The sequence below is a fragment of the Astyanax mexicanus genome, chromosome 19 (assembly GCF_023375975.1).
Source record: "Astyanax mexicanus isolate ESR-SI-001 chromosome 19, AstMex3_surface, whole genome shotgun sequence".
NCBI classification, from domain to species: domain Eukaryota; kingdom Metazoa; phylum Chordata; class Actinopteri; order Characiformes; family Acestrorhamphidae; genus Astyanax; species Astyanax mexicanus.
In genome coordinates this window covers 3,191,035-3,213,886 of record NC_064426.1, presented here as the reverse complement: position 1 = coordinate 3,213,886, position 22,852 = coordinate 3,191,035, and the positions used below count along the sequence as shown (strand labels likewise).

General features: G+C 38.6%; 1 protein-coding gene across 1 annotated transcript; it reads right to left on the bottom strand.

Annotated features, from left to right (window-relative positions):
• Nucleotides 1-1,104: 1,104 nt before the first annotated feature.
• On the bottom strand, nucleotides 1,105-22,544 carry LOC103034575 (catenin beta-1). Its single transcript, XM_007245593.4, has 16 exons — nucleotides 22,379-22,544; nucleotides 9,989-10,038; nucleotides 8,981-9,205; nucleotides 8,471-8,724; nucleotides 8,109-8,347; nucleotides 7,431-7,632; nucleotides 7,193-7,337; nucleotides 6,950-7,053; nucleotides 5,955-6,293; nucleotides 5,639-5,797; nucleotides 5,041-5,160; nucleotides 3,790-3,940; nucleotides 3,224-3,345; nucleotides 3,044-3,104; nucleotides 2,282-2,516; nucleotides 1,105-2,172 (listed from the first exon to the last, which is right to left on the bottom strand). The coding sequence occupies exons 2-15, from the start codon at nucleotides 9,999-10,001 to the stop codon at nucleotides 2,311-2,313; spliced, it is 2,340 nt and encodes a 779-aa protein (XP_007245655.1). The 5' UTR covers nucleotides 10,002-10,038; nucleotides 22,379-22,544; the 3' UTR covers nucleotides 1,105-2,172; nucleotides 2,282-2,310.
• Nucleotides 22,545-22,852: the final 308 nt, after the last annotated feature.

The window sequence follows — 22,852 nt, the reverse complement described above, 5'->3', positions numbered from 1 at the left end:
AGCCTGCTAAACACAACAGTCTACAATAAAACTGGGCTTAAAATCAGATGGATGATTCCAAGACTGAGACACCTACACATTACACATGCAGGAAATTCTATGATCTACTATACTAAACCCATAGGCATCAGTGTGGAGTCAGACCCCCCTTTTCTGCACGTTGCTTTTTTTTTATTAGCACTTGGACCCCTCTCTCTGTGATGTGGCAGTAAAAAGAATTCTCTCCAAAAGGCATCAAGATGAAAATAACTCACATTTTAAGCATTTTTAAAGTTTTATTTTCATTTTGTACAATTTCAGTGAAAAGGAAAAAAAGTATCTTGCAAAATATGGGAAATTTGAGCACTTTTATTAAAGCATCGCTAGAAAAGGGCAAGTGATGCAAATTTAAAAGCTGTACATAAAATACCTAGACTTCTTTAACCTATAAACATAAAGCGTGGATTCTTCTAAGCAGCATGGCACTCTGCTAACTTATAGGTTAACCTTTATTTTCAAACAGTTTTCAGGTTGCCAGTTCCTCACTTATATAATTACTATTAAAAAGTTTGAATATTGTGATTAAAACGTTTATATTAAGAAAATTACATTTGTACATGTTTAAGGTGGAACAGAAAAATAAAAAAGCAGTTTTTAAAAAAGGTGGAATAGTAGGAAATTCTACATTTTGCAGATTTGTGGTGCCTTAAAATGGAGCAGCAGTTTAATCCAGGTTTAAGGTGGAATGAAAACTTCAAATAAGCCTGTGATTGTCTGAATAGAGTGCAGACAATTAAGGTGAAACTGGATGAATAACAATAGTATTTGCAGTGTAAACATGTATATACAGAACTTTGTTTGGGTGCAGGAATTATTGCATAATGCTTATTCCAACCATTACAATGCTAACAGTAACACTATCTACAGGTTTACCTGGAATGTATAACCTAAACTGTGAAGAGACTTGCACATTCCATTACAGAAAGCCGTCATGAATTTGAATTCGGAGACATGATTAACTCCAGAGTGTAAACGCATTTGGGTAAAATCCAGATACTAGTCACATTTAGTAAGAAGGTTTAAACAGGGTTTTAGCGAGTGAAATGAATTTCTGAGACACATAAATGGAATAAAAGTCTTTTATTGTTTAACCTTGTCATCAACCATGTTCCCAAAATAGGCCACGCAGGCAAACCACTGACGACTCCACGTTGCTTTAAATCGGTACTACCTCAGGATAGCATGATAGAAAAGAAAGATCTGTCTCTGTGCTACTGCCTGCACCCCCGCCCACCCTCAGTTCACCCCCCCCTCCGCAACCCTTTTTGGAACAACCGTTTACACTGAAAACAGTTTCTCTTCACTTGGTTTTTTAGGTATTTTAATAAAGAATGCATATATTTCTCCCACCCCAGTACACCCCATTTGAACAGCTGATCGTATAAAAAAAGGAAATAAAACAAAGAAAAAAAGAAAGCTACACATTGTTACACTTTCAGTCAGATTACATAAGAACTGATATTAGTGTTCGACACCGTTACGTGAGAAAGATTCAGAAACCAACAGAGGCAACTCCACTAGAACTCAACACTACAGAAAGACGTTATAAAATGGAATACAAATTACTGCTGAAACAGAAAAAATAAAACAGAAAGTGAAGTTAATGAATACAGACTAGAGATCAAACCAAGCTAGGGGTCAGTACCATAAAGACCGATGATATAAAAGAAGGTAAAAAAGAAATTAAAAAGAAAAAAGGTGAAATAAAAACCAGGCTAAAAAGGTTTTACAGTTCCGTCTTATGATCTCGCTCTGGTGCAATCGTCAAGAGCATCCGCTCCTCAAATCCCTCGCAACTTCCTTCCTCCATCCAGGGCAGAAAGAAAAAACAAACAAAATGTCTGGAACAAGAGGGAGGAAACTCAAAGGGTGGGAAAAAAGGTTCAGCTTCATTTCCTCTTCCTCTTCGTGTAGAAACTCCTCCCTCTCCTCCCCAACGAGTGTGCATGTGCGTGTGTGTATATATATAGTTTGTATGCATGTATTTGTTTGTGTGTGTGTATGTGTGCGTAAGTTTGTGTAAGTGTGTGTGTGTCGTGTCAGGCACTTTCCGATATGCTCGCCCACCCTCTGCAAACGTCCCGTCACTCCTCAGGCAAAAATCACAATGCAGTTTCACTCAGACAAAAAGAGCTGTGAAGAGAGAAAAAATAAAAAAAAATATTAATTTATTAGAATAAAAAAAAAAAAAAAAAAGCTTAAGTTAGTTATCAATGTTTAAATAAAAGAATAATAAATGTACCGTCACTTCGTCCAGACTGTGAGTGTTTTTTAAAGGTCTGTGTCGAACCAGGCCAGCTGATTGGAGTCTGTGGGAGGCAGGCCGTCCATCAGGTCCTGGGCGTGGCCGAGGTCAGGCAGACCCTCTACAGGGTAATCCGCTCCAGGGTGGTGGCCGGCCAGCTCGTGCTCGAGGATGCCGTCCATTCCCAGGCCGTCTTGACCGTAGCCGGAGTGGAAGGAGCGATAGCTGGGGTCTGTGAGGGGAAATTAAGAGAACAAGAACATCTAAATACTCACACGCCTGTGAATGCTCTAGAAATAAATAATTGTATATTAATCATCTTTCGTAAAAATTCCATTTTAAGGTCTTGTCTTAAAAAAAATCTAGACTGATTCTGGGTTCAGTTAGGGGAGGGGCTTATTAGCTCTTATTCTGAATGCCAGTCTTCTCTACATTAGGGCTGCAATTGATTATTTTTGTAGTCGACTAATCTGATTATTTTTTTGATTAGCCAACAAATACATCTTTAAAAACAAGAATCAGTTGAGGGTGATTTTTTAAAAAGGCATTTAATAGTCTAGATGATGTTTAAATGTGGAAGCACTGAAAACTGAGTAGGTTTAAGTAAAAGTAGGGCCAAGGGGGTGAAATGTGATTGGGCCTAAGCATGATTTAGGTCATTCAGTATGGATTTATTCTCATTTTTAGTGGCTAATTTATGGATACTTTGTTTCTATGTGCATTTCCAAGTGTGTAAAATGTTTGAGGCTAGTATCTTACCATCAGCTCTGTATGCAACAGGTTCTCCTTGTGCTCCGATATCCAGACCCATATCTCCAGTCTGAGGAAAAGATGAAAAACCCTCAATATCGTGCACCAACTATATATAAAAAAAAAAAAAAAAAAAAAAAAAAAAAAAAAAAATCACATGGGGAGGTTTTAGTCCGAGTAAACTCTTACCTCGTTCCAGGCCATGGGCTCTGTTCTGAACAGGGAGCTGGTCAGTTCCACAGACAGGCGTTTCTTATAGTCCTGAGGTTTGTCTTCCGACATGCGGAACAGCACTGCTGCCGCGTATGTGGCTACGGGAGAGAGAGGAAGAAAAAGGCGTTACAAACCAAGTAATGAAGCGTTTAATTCGCTCAGTCATTTTCTATAGATGAAATATATATATATATATATATATATATATATATATATAAAAATCACATTATCGACTTATCGTTACAATACATGAATGTCAAGTTATTTTTTTGCCCTTGATATTGCTATTGCATTCATTTAAGCAGAGACTTAAGCACGCATGATGTGTTCTCTGAAACAGATTCACCCTTAAAATCCATAAAAACCTAAAAACAAATTTCGCTTTTTTTTTTCTTAAGCTACCAAAATGTAAGTAACCCTCCAGGACTGGAGGTTTTTACAAATGACAAGCAAAAAGTGGAGCTACTGGCTAAATTATTAAAAATTATGAGAATTCTCATTTCTAAACACCAACGTATCCGGCAAGATCTTAACACACTCACCCACTCCCTCGTTCCTGGAGTGGAGCAGTTCAGTGAGGGGTGCGGTGGCTCCCTCCGCCTCGATAGCTTCAGCCGCCTCCTTATCCTGCGCCAGTTCACACAGCACGCCAGCGGCCACGCGCTGGATATTTTCAATTGGAGAGTACAGCAGCTGCAGATACAGACAGAGGACAATCATTGCTTAGGTGAGGATTCTGTTTATGGCTTGAATGAGACGAATTCAAACCATCAGTAAAAATGTTTTAGCTATTCACCAAATATTTGGTAACCAAGATTTGGCCTTTACTTAAATACATTTAAAAACCTTTAAAACCTTGGTGATAAGCAAATTCAAAAATCAGTCTGTAAGAAGTTATTTGCTTCTAAATAAGATAGCAACATAGGATTTAACCCTTTCCTTTTCTTTGTGGTTTCTTTTTTCAAATGTTTTGTTGTACAAAATACCAATTGAGACCCGTTATCCACCAGAATAGATCATAAATTAGCCAACAAAACAGTAGCGTAGCCCCTCCCACTGCACAGGAAAAATAAGCAAGCAACTCGTGCCAATTCTTTGATTTAGAACATGTTTTTTTAAATAGATTATGTATCAGGATACCAGTTGGATAGATACATAAAGAAAAAAATATTAATAATTAATAACTCTGGTCATACTTCAAACATTAAGCAGCTTTGGCTTTTAACCAAAAGACTAATTGCCTTTGTGTAAATTTCACTAATGTGACTTGATTAGAACAGCACTACCGAGGTAAAATTGTGCCTAAAATTGCACTTGGATGATGTATGATTAGAACACAACTACTGAGGTGAAATGAACACTAATAAAAACAAAAACTTGGAAATTTGCTGTCCAAGCAGACACACTAACAGGATTCGATAAACATTAGACTATAGCATTTTTATTAGATTTTTCTTTTTTAAATGATCTAAAACAACAAAATATAAATTTTGCCTCTCAGATACATAGCTCTCTTCTGTATATATTTATTAAACGCCATTGAATCATGACCATTATCTACATTCACCATCTCTCCCACTTGGGTAAACACTGCTTTCACAAGCACATTCTCCAAAGAACGAGCTGCGCAGCAATAACCTCAAATCTGAATAGCTCTACTGCTATTGGTTCTGTTCTTTGAAAGCTGTTGTCTCACTATAAACTGTTTGCACACCTGATTTTGAATAACTGTCTGGTAACTAATAGCTACACACAGGTTCTGCACGCAAAGGAAGCCTGAGAGTGAGCTGTACCTGTACAAACAGAGGGATGGTGTTGAGTCCTCTGATCACGATTCTGTTGTGCACATCTCTGGCCAGAATGTGGAGCGCCCCGGTGCAGCCCTCCACGATCTCCTCCATCCTGACTCCCTCCTGTAGAACACAGACAGTAATATACACTTTTAGCCACAATATAAAATATAAATGTGCTCAATGTCCTGCATTATAAATCTACAGATACTTGCCAGTTTAACACTTGGTCAAACTAACAGGGTTCAGACACATTTTAACCAATAAATTTGACATGCACAATAAAACCAAAAATAAACTAAAACTATTATTCAAATTTAATATAGGTCTAAAATGAATCTGATTGTTGACACACAGTCTTTAATAATAAAATGTGCATCAGATTCTGAGAGCTCCATTGTGTAGGGCTAAATTACTGAATTAATTCTGAGCTGATCTATATATTTTTTTTAGCTCAAAATGGATTTGTAGACCAATTTTCTGTGACTTCAAAACTTCATGGGTATTTTAACTTTTCTAAAATTGTGCTATTTTCAAATTTCATGACTTTTCCAGGTTTTTAATAACCCTACGAACCCTGGATTAAAAGATTATGTCTTACAACAAACTGTTGCTGGGTGCCGCCCATGGAGGTGCGTCTCTGGGTGTCCTGGTGCGCCCTCACCAGCAGCTGGACCAATCGGGGGATGGCACCCTGCTCGCGCAGAGGTGCGTGATTGGCTGGACACAGTGCCAGGTTACGGATCAGACCAACGGTGGCCTAGAGGTCAAGTGAGAACAACAGTGAGGGAAGCAGTTTCTAAACATTAGAGTATTTTAATAATACTCAAATCTGTGCTAACACTAAGGCTGAGCAATAGATCAGAAAACCACAATAGGCAAAAAAAACAACAATTTCCCCATCCAAGTTCTGGTACCTTAATAAGAGGCCAGTGTGAGGGCGGGTGCAGCAGTTTGACCACCACAGGGAGGCCGTAGTGGAGGCGCACAGCATTCTGGGCCATCTCTGCGTCCTGGTGTCTGGAGGTGAGGTGGCGGAGGGCGCAGACGGCGGGCTCTGTGATGTCCTCCCGGTCTCCGGCTCTCAGCACTGTGCGAACCAGCGCCTCGATTCCGCCCACTTGGCACACCATCATCTTGTTCTTGTAGTTGTTGCAGGTGAGGTTGGAGAGGATGCCAGCGGCGCAGGTGACCACGTTGATGTCGTCTGAGCCGAGGAGCTGCACCAGGGTGCCGAGGAGACCCTCCATACCCTCCTACAGTGCACAAACAAATTCATATAAGATTAAGCACTGAACAAATAAGGCTTAAAAAAGAAACATTAATGCAAATTAGGGGGTTTAAACACAAACACCGAAGACAGAGTATAATACGTTTATTTTATTTAGTGCAAACAGTTACCATTTTTCCATGCAAAAAATAAATAAGTAAATAAATAAATAAAATTGGATATTGTTTGGAAGTTAGCTTTTAAAAACTAGATTGTATTGTTTCATTAGCAGCAATGAAACAATTTTCAGCAATTTTCTCTTTTAGCTAGATATCCATTCCACCTTAAACGCTAAGAGTAACAGCCTTTTGTCTTTCAAGGTCTTTTCTGACTGAATAAAATTGTATGCGTGGAAGTGTTTGAGAATATTAATACTCTATATTGTATTATAAATATTTACATTACACTGTTACATTAATTTTATAATTATTTACAGGGTAGATAAAAGTTTAGATTATTTTTGCTTCTATTGAACGTTCTATTGAAACTAAAAACTTCACACTTAATATACCTCAAAAATGTGTAATATTTACAGTCTCTCATCAATGCCACGAATATGGGTCTCAAAAACACCTTGAAACAGCTTGATCTGATCTTGATTGATCTTTGTGTCACATAAGAACCCCTAACGTGTATCCATACCTGTTTAGTTGCAGCATCTGACAGGTTTCTGAGGGTCCAGAGGCAGTTCTGTACTAGACGCTGGCTGGGGTCTGTCAGGTGAAGTCCCAGAGCCTGCATACCTCCTGAAAAGAGAACAGAGGAACTTTAACACACTTGTGCGAAAGCGGCGGTGTATAGTATAGGGCAAAGGCAGCGTCTGGCATTATTCTAGGCTGCTCTGAATCCTTTGATCACTGCGTGTGGGTGTACATGTAAACATACCAGCCTCCACGATGGCGGGTTTGTTACTGGAGCAGACAGACAGCACTTTCAGCACACGGCTGGTGGTCCACAGCAGCTTCTCGTATGTGTATGTCCTCATGATGTTCACCAGGGCTTGGGGTCCACCACTTGCCAAGATTATCAACTAAAGAGGAAAGAAGAATAGAATTAAATTTAAAAGCATAGAAAATAAGCTTATTTAAGCAGTAAAGTGCACAAAAAAAATAAAATAACGAACCTTGCTCTCCTGATTGCCGTAAGCCAGGATCTGTAGGCAGTCTGTGGTGATGGCAAGAAATTTGACATTGGTCTTGTTGAGAAGAGCCACCATCTTCTGCAGGCCGCCAGCCAGACGCACGGCCATCTTCGCCCCTTCTTGGTGCAGGAGGAGGTTGTGCAGTGTGGTGATGGCATAGAACAGAACACTGTCTACTGGAGATCTGAGATGCAGAGAGAAAACATGCTGATTTAGTCAGATATAGAAACTGTGTTAGATAGTACATTTCATAGATTTCTTTAGTTAAATGATGTCCAATGCAAAACTGGGTTCTCCAGCTGATTTACACTTGTCTACTGATTGATATCACTTCTTTAGCAGACGACCAAAATAGTCTGTCTGCTTGTTTTGAAGCATCAGATGTTTAACTTAAAGATTTAAGCGGTGGTACCATGGAAAAGTTAGCTAGCTTTTTGCCACACACCAAGCAAAATGGACACAGTGGTTGAAATACACTGTAATAAACCACTTTAGGCTTATTTCTTTAAGCCACTATTCTACACTCCAAAAATCTCATTTAAACATCCTTTCAGGAAGCTAATAAAGACAGGAAGGTAGTGTTCAGAAACTGTAACGACTAAATTGTGCTTTGCCACTTCAGTGGGTTTTACAACTTCACAATTCACTGTGTCCCCTCACCCCAGCATCTTGACGAGAGCAGGGATGCCCCCGGATTTGAAGATGGCGAGCAGTCCCTCTCGGTGGTGGGAGAGGTTGTGCAGTGTTCCGGCTGTGCAGCGAGCGGTCTCCACGTCGTTGGTGTTCTGCATCGTCCTGACGATGGCAGATACCATCTGTGGAGAGCGCATGATTGCGTGGCGCGAGGCCTCCTTTTTGGAGAGCTGGTGCACCATCACAGACGCCTTGTTCACCACCACCTTAAAAGAGAAGAAGAGAGATGATGTTTACTGTACAATTTAACAATTAAAATTGTGATAGTGTTTTTCTACCATTTAAAATGCAATTTTGATTTGATGAACATATAAAGTAAAATAAATAACCTGGTCTTCATCGTTGAGGAGCTTTGTGAGCTCAGGGATGGCTCTGGTGGCCAGTTCAGCATCATCCTGGTAGTTGATGAGATTGACAACAGCATGTTTGAGCATCTGCGAGGGTTCTGCCAGTCGCTGGACATTTGTGGGGTTGGCGGAGTCAAACTGAGTTGAGGGAATCTGCATGCCTTCATCCAGGGTCTCGGGGAACATGGCGGCACGCACGCGTTGGGCACGGGTCATGGCATACTGGCCATCCATGTCTACAGAGGGAGAGAAGGTGAAAAGATACCATTACTGTCAGTTATCAAGCTGAAAAGCATTGTACCAGTTGGCAAAATCAATGCAAGTATTGCAAGAATAGCAAGATACTATTCTGAAGAAGAAGTAGTAGTAGTAGTATTAGTGTCCAAACTCGCACACTTCAAGTGCACCCTGTGCCATTAGCAGACAGGTGGTGGAGTGCACTCAAGTGTGCGATCAAAGAATAACCATTAAAGCCAGTGAATCCCTGCATACCTGCCACCTGTTCTGGGGTGAAGGGCTGGCTGAAGCCTTGCTCCCAGTCATATAGCACCTGGTTGTCCAAATCCTCCTCTTCTGGGTTGCCTTTGCCAGAAAGGGAGGGTGCGGTGGTGGTGGCCCCAGAGTGGATACCAGAGTCCAGATAGGACTGCTGCTGCCAGTGGCTGACTGCAGCTTTCCGGTCCTGCTCCATAGCCATGTCCAGCTCCATCAGATCAGCTGTAGGTGGAGAATAAAATGTTAAAGATTGGTATCTGCAGGTAATTGGTAAAAAGAGCAATATTAACTAAAACCACACAAAAATATAATACGAATTTCAAACAACCAAATTAGGTTTTAGGATCCAGTGCAGAATCGGGGGTTAGTCTATGATTAAATCAGTAAGCTAGCTTGCCTATAAAAGTTGGAAACAGCAAAATGCAATGCAAGAAAATAAAACTGAAGCTGTGTTTACTGTCTGTGGAATACTTAAAACATTTGACAGATGTTTGCTTTTGGTTTAATGCTTGAGATAAAACTAAACTACCTTTGAAAAATGTATTTTTTCTCTTTTCACATCTCTGTTCCAATCATGTAACCATTTAAAGGCTTATAATAAAATGGTTTATGTTCCATATATCTAGTCCTGACCTGAAGATGTTATAAAATGGTTTATTTATTTGGGTTATCAGGACTTTAACCTTAAAATATTTACAGAGATATTTATTATCTCACGCAATAAGAAAAATAATGAAATGCACTATGAACTTATCTAATTATATTTTGAACTTGGCATCAATAATCAGAAATGGGACTAAGCTCTGCAAGGTTAAGACAAATTAAGACCTTTTTGATAAATGATTTACAGCAACTCTCATTTAAACTCCCACAGCCAGGTAATCTACTTACTGGGAGGTTTTAATCAAGACTTTTCCAAACATCTACCACGTTCTCAAGCAGTGTGTGTGGTACATGTTTTTCCTTCTATAATTAGGACTTTCCAATAACAGTAGAGTTACTCACACTGGGTAGCCATCGTGCTGCCAAGCCCTCAGTCCGAACTACTTCCAAATCTGGGGGAGGAGAGAACAAAGAAAGCAGCCATGAACGCAATGAAAAGACGACAATTCACCAGCACCAGTATAAACTTAGCCACGCTGTGGGTGAAGACAAGTGATACTGGCTCTTACAATCTGCCTGAAATCTGATCTTCAGCTCGCCATTCCTTTCAGACAACAGCTGTCTCTATGAGAGGGTCTATAGTCATGTAGAGCCTCAAGCTGTGTGTTCTCAGGGAAACTCCCTGTATTCAAGCAGCAGGGTTTGTGTGTGTGTGCGTGTGTGTGTGTGAGATACTCGCACGCACACAAACGCAAAAAAAAGTGACTCATCTTGGCACTGCCAATAAAAACACTTCTGGGGGTTAGTCATCTTCATTCATCAAAACTTGATGGGGGCACAAAGCAGCATCAGCCAATGAGAATCAAGGAAAAACAATGAGGGTAAACAGCCTCAGGACAGACGATAAACATCAATTGTGACCAGTTTCAATTTCATTATAGAGCTGCACGCTGATTTACATGTGTAACGCCACTCTGAAAGGTGCTAAATGACATAGCAACTATAGGTAGCATCTTAAAATGCAGGAATGTTAATTTTTTAAAGCCTGATCTACAGGTTGGAATTTAGTAGGATAATATAAAACACTTTTAAAAATGAAAAAAACCTAAAACATGGACATTTTAAAAAAATATATATAAAATAAAGTACACTAGATAAGACATCCCATTTCTCTTTAAGATTCTTTTAGTTAAAAATAAAAGTGCAGGTTCCGAATTAGCTTGTAGAAGCTGCAACGACAACATTTAACAAATCTGTTTTTTTTTTTTACAAAGTTTACAATAGTTCGACATATGGTTCATGAAATTTAACACATTTTAAAAGCCAATATGATATTAGCAGTTTTTAAGTTTGTCACTAATGCAAACATATGCAAAGAAAAATAATTGTTATTTAAAACTTTGCTGCTCATCATCCTAATAGCCAGGATTTTTATTCTAATAAATTATACAGAATCGGTATTCTTTAAGCAATGGTGATATTTGATATTTCATGACCTCAGCCATGCCTTACACTGAGACTAAAGCAAAAAGCGTAATTTTACCCTTAGATCAATGCACTAATAAACCCAAGGTTAATCTTTGTCCAGCTGATGAAATGCTTCAATAGATTCTGTACCCTTTGTTATACTTAAAAAAATAAAAATAAAAAAAAAGAACACACACACACACACACACAACACTTAGCAATTTAGCTTTTGAACATTTTTTTAAGGGCTCATGATAAAACCCACAGACTATAAGCTCTCTACTAACGCTACTGGAGGTTCCACTTTTCCCAGCAGTCAATGAATCAGTAATGACTCAGCAGACACCCTGGTTCCTGCTATTTCCCAACTCTGGGTGGGAGGGCTTTGAATGGGGTGTTAATTGGCAAGTTAATGACAGCCAAGTATCAGGAGGCACGCTACAAAGCTTCAGCTCGCTCGCACCAGGACTCCCACCAATTCACAGCAGCACACAAACGTGTCTGAGATGGGGGAGGGAGGTGGCGTGCAACTGTGCAACTGTCTAGGACTTCCATACCATAACAGCAGCAGACAATAAGGGTGTCCTTCGAGAGTTTTACTAAAAGTACTGTGTTGATACAAGAAGTTTGAGAAGTGAGAAACCTTTAACTTTAAGATAAATCAATAGTTATTGTTTTCAACAAACGTATTATGCTATATGTACTGGGATAATCTGCTGCCGAGTGAATAATCAGATATGTAAAAAGATTATGCACTTTGAAACCTTTAGAACAAAAGTTTAGCTCCACAATTCAGAGCACTGACTTGAGAATAAATATTTTTTAGTCTGAAACATTCAATACTTAAAGCACCAGAGAATTCATATTTTGCACTCCTGGGCTACCTCTACCTTTAAGAAGTAATTTGTGATTAAGAGCCTAACTTCAAGAACACACTTTTCTGGACAAGCTGAAAGATATAGAACAGTTTCTGAAAGCAATGCTTCACTCCGATTTGTTATCTTGCGTAATCTTTTGGAATAGTATCAACATTTTAAGTAAAAAATTAGCTACATAACATTGGTTTAATACGACTACATTAAAGAGGGCAATTCTTCGCTGCTATACACGGGTTAAAAAAAAATAAAAAAAATTTAACAATTCCATTAGACAACAAGAACCCTTTGATAAAAGGTCTACCAATGGACTCAATGTTCAAGTCGACAAAACTTCAAAATGGGAAAAGCACTAAATTATGCAAAAATTTGCAGGGAACTTTGAAAGGAAACTAAGAGGTCAAGATCTAACAGCAGTCAAACACTGACTTCTATATACAGCTAAACTACAAGCATCTGAGAACACCAGAAATGCTTAACATACACTTCAATACACTTTATTTTACATATGGCTAAAATGCACAGAAAGTAAAATCCTAAATGAAAACACAAACATCACAATATAGACTGTATCCTCAAGTTAATAGCAAGCACTGCAGCCTGATAAATTCAACATACTAAAGGACGTGAACTTGCTGCAGCATTTCTCCAGTATGCTAGAGGATGTGGACAAGCCCAGGAAAACGGAAATCTCTAACACTGCTAGGTACGGCTTCCTGCACTCGCCGAGGGGGAGGGAAGAGTAAAAATGTGAAAGACTCAAGAGACCAGCAAACTTTCTCCCCTCAAAAGAACTGCAAATATACAAGAAAACACTCATTCATTTTAGAGACCGACCGATATGGGTTTTTCTAAGGCCGATGCCGATACCGATCATTAGTGGTCAGAGTCAGCCGATGGCCGATGTGACCTGCCGATTTTTAGGGCCGATATGCTATCGTATTATATTTATTTGGCATGCTTAAAATCATACTAGTAAGAGGAGGCACAACAGTTGTAAACTTCACACAATTTATTGAAAATAAGGTTAGCATTTTATAGTGACTTTAATGTTACTATATCACTATATGTTAATAAAAAAATATTAATTTTATTTAGATTGTATTATCCATAACATTTTATTTTATTCATTATATAACATATGTTCTATATACACTATATATTCATGTTTATAGTAGAAATATTATGTTGGCTATTATATAAAATTTACTGTAGGGGCCTACTAATTAACAAATGTATGACTTGTTGCAGTCTGTTAGTCTATTAATTATTCATTTTAATATGTTTAACAGAGTGCAAGAAGACTTCCATAATGTGACAACTTTAGATAGTTACTCCAAAACGGCAAAGCTCATTTCTTCTTCAACTCCATGCAGTTGAAAACGAATGGACATGGGAGGACAATGTTATAAAATGTTCACATTAGGGCTGCAGCTATTATTTTACAAAAATGGGTGACGTTTAAATTAAGAATAAAATTATAAATAATGCAAAAACAGACAGGTGCTGTAATTTAAATATAGCTTTATCTGTTTTTTTTTCTTCTTCAAATGAGCTCCTTAGCCAGAGAAACGCGTCTCATCAGCTGTACTGGAGGTTCGGTGCGTGAGCGGAAAATGAGTTGAGAAAGCTGAAGAGCGCGGACTTTATAGGTTCAGGATAAAATGAGCTTTTATCAGAAAAGTCTGGAGGGGGTTCTAAAGTAGAACCCGACAAAACAGAAAATTCTGCTCATCGTTTCATTTAATATCTAACAGCGCAAACCGCTTTAAACGGGTGAGTTTTACAGCAGAACAGCAGGAGGCGGCATGATTTAATGTCTGTTTGTAGTGAAGGAAAAATAGATGTTTTATTTTAACTCCATTATTTTAGAAACTATTTGTTTTATTAATTCGTTTACAATAAAGCTTATTTATATACAGTGTTGGGAGTAACGGCGTTAAAACTAACGGCGTTACTAACGCCGTTACTTTTTTTCAGTAACGAGTAATCTAACTAATTACTCTGACTGTAACTATAACGCCGTTACTATTTCCGACACCCCGTTACTGCACCTTACTTTAGCAGCTCTATGAACTTTTTTTTTTTATTTCGCTTTGCCCTGGTTAACCCCTCCTCTGTCCGGTGAACTTGAGCTTCTGGCCCCTGTGCCTGTGGTTTGGCGTGGTGAAGTGAGGCACAATTGTGACGATTTGCGTGCTCTAATCAATTCAGTGATTGCCGTGGACAACCCAAGTTCCGAATTAAGGACGTTAAGCTCTTTTTAGCTGCTCCGGTTTTTGTGGTGCTGCTGCTTTCTATTTTAGAGCTTAGATTCTCTGCCCGAATCCCACCTGACCTGAGGACCGACCCGAAATCAGGCTCCTATTTTTATTTTATATAAAGCTCTGGTGTGATAATTACAACGTTGCTAAGTAACCAATTATTATTGTTCACTAAAGCGAACGAAATAGCGAAAATTGAAAGTGAAAAACATTTGTGTTAACTGAATCTGATAAAAACGGTAATTAAAAGGAAAAAACATAACTATCTCGAACTGTATTTTGTGTTTATAAAACTAACTAAAACGAACTGAAATTACTGATAGAATACCCTCATTTTCGTGTTTAATTTATTTATAAGCGCTGTTGTACAGCGGAGTTGTACAGCCGGAGTTGTTGTGCCGAGCGCGCGGCACTCGTGGTCCGTTAGTCCGTTAGACGCGTTTTTCCGCTTTTTTCAGTATTACAAGTTTTAGTAATTTTCTTTGGTTGTGTGGAGAATTTCGTTTTATTTTTTTGAAATTCGTTAGATTATATTTTTGTCAACATTTTGGGTTTATTTTCGTTTGTTATTTTTTGTTATTTTTCTGAAATTTTCGTTTCTGAAGAAGAGACGTCAGTTATTTTATACTAGAGCTTATAGATAGGGCTTGCCTTGCATAGTCAGGGCGCATTCCAAATGCACTCCTGCCATCAACGCTAAGCATAGTTTCGTTTGGAGAGAAATGCTACAACACCGATGCAGTTGAAATTCTATTCTTTTTCAGTAAATGAAGCAACATCACAGATTACTAATCATGAGAGAAAATATAGACTTTGGGACACTGGATTGTAAAAATGGATGCCTTACCCGTTGAAAGTCTTGCTCACTCTTGAAACCTTGCTCTGCGTTCCAAGTAGCTGCCCGCAGATGTGCCGGATTAAAATCGGCGCGGCCAAATAAGAAAATCGGCCGATGCCGATTGATAAAAAAATAACAAAAATCGGCCGATTAAATCGGCTGGCCGATCGATCGGTCGGCCTCTAATTCATTTACCATTGTTCTATTTTCCACTGCTGAAGGCCAATCAAAACACACAAACTGAGCAAGACTTTGCTTTTGAAAACTAATGGGTTCATGACCTGAACAAACCTAAACACTTTTTTAGTCAGAGCTTGGCATGAAATAGTGTAAACTGCACGTTTCAAAACATACAACTCCCTCCTAATCAACAGGATATATGTGAAGATTTGTGACATCACAAAGCATAAACAAACCCATCTGTTTAGGCAGCTGTTCACACTGTAGATGTAAAGGTGTTAAACCACTCAGAGACGACTGCTACTGAATGAAGTCGGCCAATCAAAACAAAGATTTTAAAAGGCCTATTCAGTAAAAAGCCCATAAAGCTATCAACAAACATTACATTTGTTTTGTTTTATCAACTGTAGCCTAATCAAAACATAATAAGCAAGCCTGTATCAACAAAAGGCTCGGTTCACATATCCAAGCTGATTGAAATATCCAAGTGATTAAAAACTGATTTTGGCCTTAATGACATTGTTTTTTCTTCCAGTCATGTGAACACACTCAACATATGAAGTGTTTTCAGTCTGGCTATGTTCACATTACTAAGCTGAAGTAACTCAAATCCGATTTTTGTCTCAATATGGCCTAGATCTGATTTCCTTCATAGCTGTGTGAATGTGCCAAATACAATACTTTCAAATCAGAATTAAATCACTTTTATACGTGGCCCTAAATCGGATACGTATCCAATCCATAGACATGAGACATGAACGGTCAAATTAGAATTCACGTGTCTTTTCGATTTTTCGAAAGCGCTACGTGCTTCTCGCTCGTACCCACACATCTTTTGGTGCAGCTATAGGTTTAAAAAAAAAAAAAAAAAAAAAAAAAAAAAAAAAAAACAGCAAAAGCAAACAGCCTAGCCTTTTTTCACCTACTCGACCTGAGCATGTACTTCAGACTAGCTGTTTACTGTTTGTTTCTCCACTCCAGCAAAAGATGCTCCACATATGAGCTGCTAACTCATCCATTCCCTTTATAAAGCTACAAGTCCTCTCCCTAATATTTTTATATGTTTTTTTGTTGTTAGAGAAGGCAACGTTCATACACGTATTAAAAATGTACAAATGTGAGGCGTTTCAGGGACAGATTACAGGATACAGATCACTTACATTTGTGAATGTGAACAGACAAGACTCAGATTTGAGCAGTGTGGCTTGTAATGTAAACATAGCCTTTGATCCAACTACTGTGCTCACCCACATCAGGGGAGGGTTTCCACCAACTAGAATGCTGCCGACCCTCCTCCATTGGTGGCATAACCAGCAATCTGACTGACTTGTGTTGAAAGGCAGGACTTTATATGTAAACAGACGCTGTGTTGAACATGAGCGCTCCAGTTCATACATTTTAACCAGTAAAGGCTCTCCTCATTTATAAGGTCTCTAAGGAGGCACACGCATAAACAAAATCAATCAATGTGTGAATTGACTTAGGTAATGTAAGCACAGCCTATTAACTAGTACAAGCTTTGCAAAGTATATTTCAGTCAAGACCATCAAGGGCTGTCTCAGAAGCCTTAATCTACAAGGAACCCACAGAAAGAGTTAAAATGCTGGATTTAATCCATAACCAAAGGTTCCAACAGGCTAAACAAGTCTGCAGAACTTCAGGCTTCTCCAATTTTTTACTCGGGTAGAAAAATAAAAAGCTCAATTTCTCTAAACCTGGGTTACATAAACATTTACTGGTTCCCACAACCTTTCAGCATTCGCCACACAGAGTTTAAAATACAGTAGTTTCCACTGTAAAAGTGTAAGCTGCTTCTGTGAACTCAAAAAAGGCCAACAGACAGCCTTGCTTAAAGTGAGACATGGAAAAAGAGCCCCTTTCAGATACAGGTAATTACAGGAACCCACATTTATGAAAACATCCTGCAGTCAGCATCGGACATTCCACCCCGTGTGTGTGTGTGTGCTGGGGAGGTACAGTATAGCACTTCAGATGTCTGCATACACCAAACTAAACAGAAAGCGTCTAAAAGGAGGAGGGGAAATGCAGCACTGTGAAGTTGTGCCAAAGTTAATAAATTAGGCTTTTTATGGGTGAGGGGCCAGCGCTCGAAAATGCTTTCGGAGCAAACAGCGGCAGCTGTGGTAGCTTATGAAAACTGTTTTCTGCATTGGTGAGACTGGTCTGCTTTTAATTAAGCAAATTACCAGTCGACCAATGAAAAATAAGTAAGTAAGGCTGCACCACTGCAAGTTTCATGTGCATATCTGCTGAGGTCAATAAGAAACTGGGATTATTTCCACCCTGATTAGCATAGGATAAGAATAATGTTGGCTTTTAATGGATTAAAATGCAGTAATATGAATAAGAGTGGCAGCCCAGTGTCTCCTGGAGGGTCTGCTACAGGATCTATGGTACAGTATCAGACATTAAATATTGGAAAATAGTAAGCTACACTAGTTGAAAATCAACAAACAACCATTATTTCTAAAAACTGCCTTTTAACCCTCTATGGCATGAAAGCAACACTGCTGATATGTTTAGATCAAAACATATGTACATATTTTTCTTTAACTCACTTGTATGCCTTATTGTATTGGAAATTGGCATGTTCAGGGTTTTAGAGTATATAGATTAGTGCAATATCCAATTAGATGTTTTGTTGATGTTTTGGAAAACACCAGGCCTTAGATGGTTAAACACTGTTCCATACTATGTACTTGGATATATCTAAAATTTACCGCACTACAAACAACTGCACCAATTTTACTCAATGTAACAAAACGTATACAGTTAGTTGGTCAGGGATCTTTTAGCCCCAACAAAAAAAAAACAACAACATGTAGGGTAGAGCTGAACAGTATATAATTAAGCAATGCTACTGCAGTACACACATGCAGAACTGAACATTTATTATGCAATGTAAAAAAATTACATAAACTATTTGATAAGGTCAGATGTCATGTAAAATCCATTCATTTATTTAATTTACTTTAATATACCCAATAAAATACTGCAACACAAGTACCAGGCAGCCCTTCAGAAGGACTTGATTATAAAAATTATTAAAATCTGATATTGCTCAACATCAAGAAACCCCATTCAGTCCAACACTGCTAAAGCTACCGCAGAACTAGCTACAAGACAGCATACCAAACAAACCTCCAGCACTTTTAGAAGTACTGAAAGCCTCTACTGTTTTAGGGGCAAAACTACCCAGCTGTTTAGCAATTCCTGACTGGGGTTTCAAACAGTAGCAAAAAAAGTCAAAGCACTGCAATTCATAAGAGAAGGCTGTGCGAACGCACCACCCCAGTCCATATGGAACTCATTTAGAAACATCTTCAAAAGCGTGCTCTCAGGAAGCTGCCTGACTTGCCCTGCTTTACTGGTTTATTGAGGACTAAAACCAGCAACACACAGTCCAAGCAAAACGTGACAGCTCTGTGCCAGGCATTGGTAGCCTGATTTAAACAGCTGGAGATGAGGAAAACAGTAATTGCAGATAATTTAGCTCAAAACAAGCAGCGTCTACCATCACCACATGAGATTTCTACATGTCTACACCTACATTAAAAGGAACTTCTAGATCTAGTTTACTGGACTGAAATAAGCTCAACTCGTACAACACTGCAGAGCCAATGTAAAATCAATAAAGAGCATGCTTTTAAAGCACAGCCATAGCCTTAATTACTTCTTGGGAAACTGGTTCTACATGCAATTTGCACGGGTGAATCAATGCCTGGGTGACAATTGCTAGTTCCTTACGCATCACCTTGTAAAATGGCTCAGGGTTGTTTGTTTTGGACACAATCAGTACCATCCTGAAGTCTATCATAGGAACATCAACTGCTCTAGGCCATGGGCACAGATTTCAGAAACCAAGTCAAGATTCTGTAGAGAAATTTGGCAAAGAAAGGAAAAAAAGAGGCCTGCAAAACAGGTACCGTAATTATACAATTATACCCAAGGCACCACTTCTATACAAAACTGCTTTTATCAATCTGTTTACATGCCTTGATTAACCAGTAAATTAGAAGTCAGTAAACTACAGTCCAATGAAAACACAAAAGCACTGGTCCAATGTTAGTTTTTGATAAGATGAAAAAGCAGAAATAATATGTTTTGATTTAAAAAAAAAAAAAAAATGTATAATACTAGAATTTAAGTAATTTACTAGATATGAGTCATGCCTAATCTCAGACTACACTGCAGCCCTAACAGTGAATAACTATAGAGCATGACTTCATCCCCCTTTATCCCCCAACAGAGAAACTGGTTAGGCAAAGTACTTCATTATTTTTAAGACTTCATGAACACCTGGGAAACACTTTGCCTACTCTCTACTTGCACATCACCTTGGTTAGTTTGGATATCATGAGTACTATCTCTTAGTTTTTGATCAACACATCAACTGCTCCAGGCTATAGAAAAAAATCTTTAATTAAACCTAGTCTTTAGGGTGAAAAACTGGCAAAAACTGGTGCAAAGACGGCCAAACAAAGAAAAAGCAGCCAATCTGTTTGTTCTCCTTTACAGTGAAATGCACCATAAAGAAAACAAACACCACTGGACAAGATTAAGCACGTTTTACGACAATATTTTAACATTTTCAGTTCAGAACATTACTCAAATAAATACAAAAAAAAAGTGATTAAACTGAACTTCAAGTTCTTTAAATGCTAGTCTATGGTGCAGTGCCAACAGTAGAGCATGATTAAGCATACAGTACATTTTAGCACAAGTTTAGCCTCAACCCATGTCCAGAAGCCTATTCCTTAGATGCAATTTGCTTTGCAAATCTATGTTCTTAGTATATAAACTAAATAATTTTGCTTAAGTTGGAAATCACCTTGTTTGTATGTACCAGTACTATGTCAAGCCTATTCTCTGGATACTAACTGTCCTAGTACATAAGCACAGTTTTCTGTAGTTTGGCTAAGATTTCTGTGGAAAACTGGAGAAAATTACACTGTAAAAACAAGGACAAACAAAAACAAGAACCCCGTCATATACAAGACAGCTTTCACCCATGTTTTGCACCTGTATTTTCCGTGCCCATGTCGTAAAGGAAAGCGGATGCAGCTCTCCACGGTGCTGCTGGGGTTTTCCCCCCACCAATTAATGTCTAACAGATCAGAGAGAGAGATTGTCTAGTCGCCACCAAGACTACAACCCCCAAGCACCCTCCAAAAAATATACTGAGGGGGAGAGAAAAGCACAATATCCTCTTCAATTTTCAGGACACTTCACTATTCAAGTATGTGAACAGTCCAGAAAATCGATGCAAAAAAGCTGTGTTAAGTGTGAAAGCAAAAACACTTTTTAAAGGTTGTGAAAACGGCTTAAATTTACAGGTTAAGACAGATAACCTGTCTGAAAGTTGCACAAACATGACAAGATGGGTTTATTACAAACAATAAAACCTCAAAAATGACCAAACTAGTATACTAAACTGGTAGAGGTCTACATTAAAATAGAGATGTCCTTCAAGTTATAGACTAAATGCTGCAAGATAACATTAAGTATAGGGTTAAATAGCTTGGATCCAAAGTAAAAGACATCTAAAATTCTCTAAAGCAGCCCAAACAACTTAGTTTCAGTCTTAACTAAAGAACATCAGGTTAACTAGCCATCAAGCCAGCTTTGGTTCTTTAAGAACCATGATGTCCAACACATTATTAACCAAATTGGCGACAGTCAATAAAAGGCTTCATTGTGTGAGGCAGGATTAAGATTAAAGTTACTCTAGTGAGGCTAAACTGCTTTTATGTTTAACCAATGGCTCTATAACTAACGTGATTCCAATTAGATAATTATTTAAAAACACAAAAAAATGGATATTAGAGAGGCTTTAATGAGTCATTGGTCAGAATGGCGCCAACACACCCATAAAACTACTGGGGCGTCTATAAAACTTAAAAAAAAAAAAAGTCACAACGTTATTTATTCTAGTATCCTAAAACAATACAAAAATTCTAGTTATATAAAAAGCCTTTTTTTTTGTCGCAGAGTGAACCCTGAACCCCATCCCCCCTCACGCGAAGGAAAACCAGCAGGAGGAACTCAACTCCCTTTAAAAACACTAACTCCAATTCCACACTCAAATTGAATAGCTTAAACAGAGTTTTTAAAATGGATTTTAAAATTAAAAATCTTCCGTTATACAGTTTAGATTCTAAAAATTGGGTTGTTGCATTTCAAAAGGACAAAAATAAGCTAAGAAACTATAAACTAAGGTTGGCTAAACTAGACGTTGGCAAACAAACGCCATGACTTCCACGAGTGTAGCCAAACATACGCTAAAATGTTTTCTTTAGGTTAAAGATAAAATCCTGGCAGCAAACGTTGATTGGTTACTTGTGTAGTTAACAAAAATCAGAGAACTCTCCTCATACACAATACAGCCCAAATAACTCGGTTCCAGCCTGAAAAAAATCATTAGCTTGTTAACCAGTCCTGACCAACACGTTATTATTGAGTGTTAGCTAACCTAAGATAACGACGTCAGTTAGTAGACCTCAAATAATGCAAAAAAAAGTTCAGTTCATAAAGTTAAGAGTTCGGAATCTTGGCGTGTTCTCCTCCACCAGTCCTACACAATGCTTTTGGGTAACTTTATGAAACCGCTGGTGCAAAAAAACAAAAAAACAGTTCAGTTTGGCTTGTGATCATCCATCTGTTTCTTGATTATATTCCAGAGGTTTTCAATTTGGCAAAATCAAAGATATTCCTAATTTTAAAGTGGCCTTATATTTTCCCAGAGCTGTAAGTTATAGCTTGAGACTTTAAGGCTCCATTGGTTTAGATTGGGAACAGCACTAACGTTAGTTAATGCTAGCTAGTTAGTTAGCGTTAGCTAGCCTAGCACAGTACCAACACTCCTTCCTACCAACAGCCATAAACACACACATATCTAGCTAAAACTGCCCTAATATTAAACAAGAATGGTCAATTTAACACACCACACGCCTGAGCACTACTTTAAATAAATCCGACTTAAAATACAAAGCCTAATAAAACTAATTTTACCTCATAAAAACGCGAACCGAATTCCCTGTAAATGCAGGAAAACCAGCAGGACGAATACTTCCCCTCCCCAACCAACTTATCAGCTCCTTAACCCGCTTTAAAAATAGCTAAAACCCGTTTTCACACCCAAACCTACCTTATATAAAAACCGACACTCCGTTTTTACACTCGTCCACGACGTAAATAGCACCGTACGAACGTTAAAACCGTAATAAAACAGCCGGACCACCCGGTATTCTCTCCTCCAGATCCGGCTGCCGCTCCTGCTCGCCCCGCCGCTGTGGAGCTGCGAACTGGACCTTAAAATGGCGGCTCACCGAGGACGCTCTCGCACCAAGAATGCGCTGCGTGTGTTCCGCCGCGTCCAAAAAAGTAGACCCTCCCAAACCCGGCGTGCATTTTCCGTGGTATTTAATTTCAAAATCTATGTTTCCTACTTCAAAATTATTAAATCAGCGCCATAAACATATAAACCGACTTTTTACGCCCAAATCATAGCGTTTTTTCAGGCAAACTCCTAGATTGAAGTGGTATGCCGCGGAGTGGTACAGCTGATACGGCTAGGTATGGCGAGGTACATTCATTAGTTTGGAATGTGAGTGTTTTCAGA

What these genes read in the sequence shown, in the direction of transcription:
- LOC103034575 (XM_007245593.4), bottom strand. An exon ending in ACCCGCCATCGTGGAGGCTG is followed by an intron (nt 7,054 to 7,192) that starts GTATGTTTACAT and finishes TTCTCTTTTCAG; the next exon opens with GAGGTATGCAGGCTCTGGGA. An exon ending in CACACTGGCCTCTTATTAAG is followed by an intron (nt 5,798 to 5,954) that starts GTACCAGAACTT and finishes CTTGACCTCTAG; the next exon opens with GCCACCGTTGGTCTGATCCG.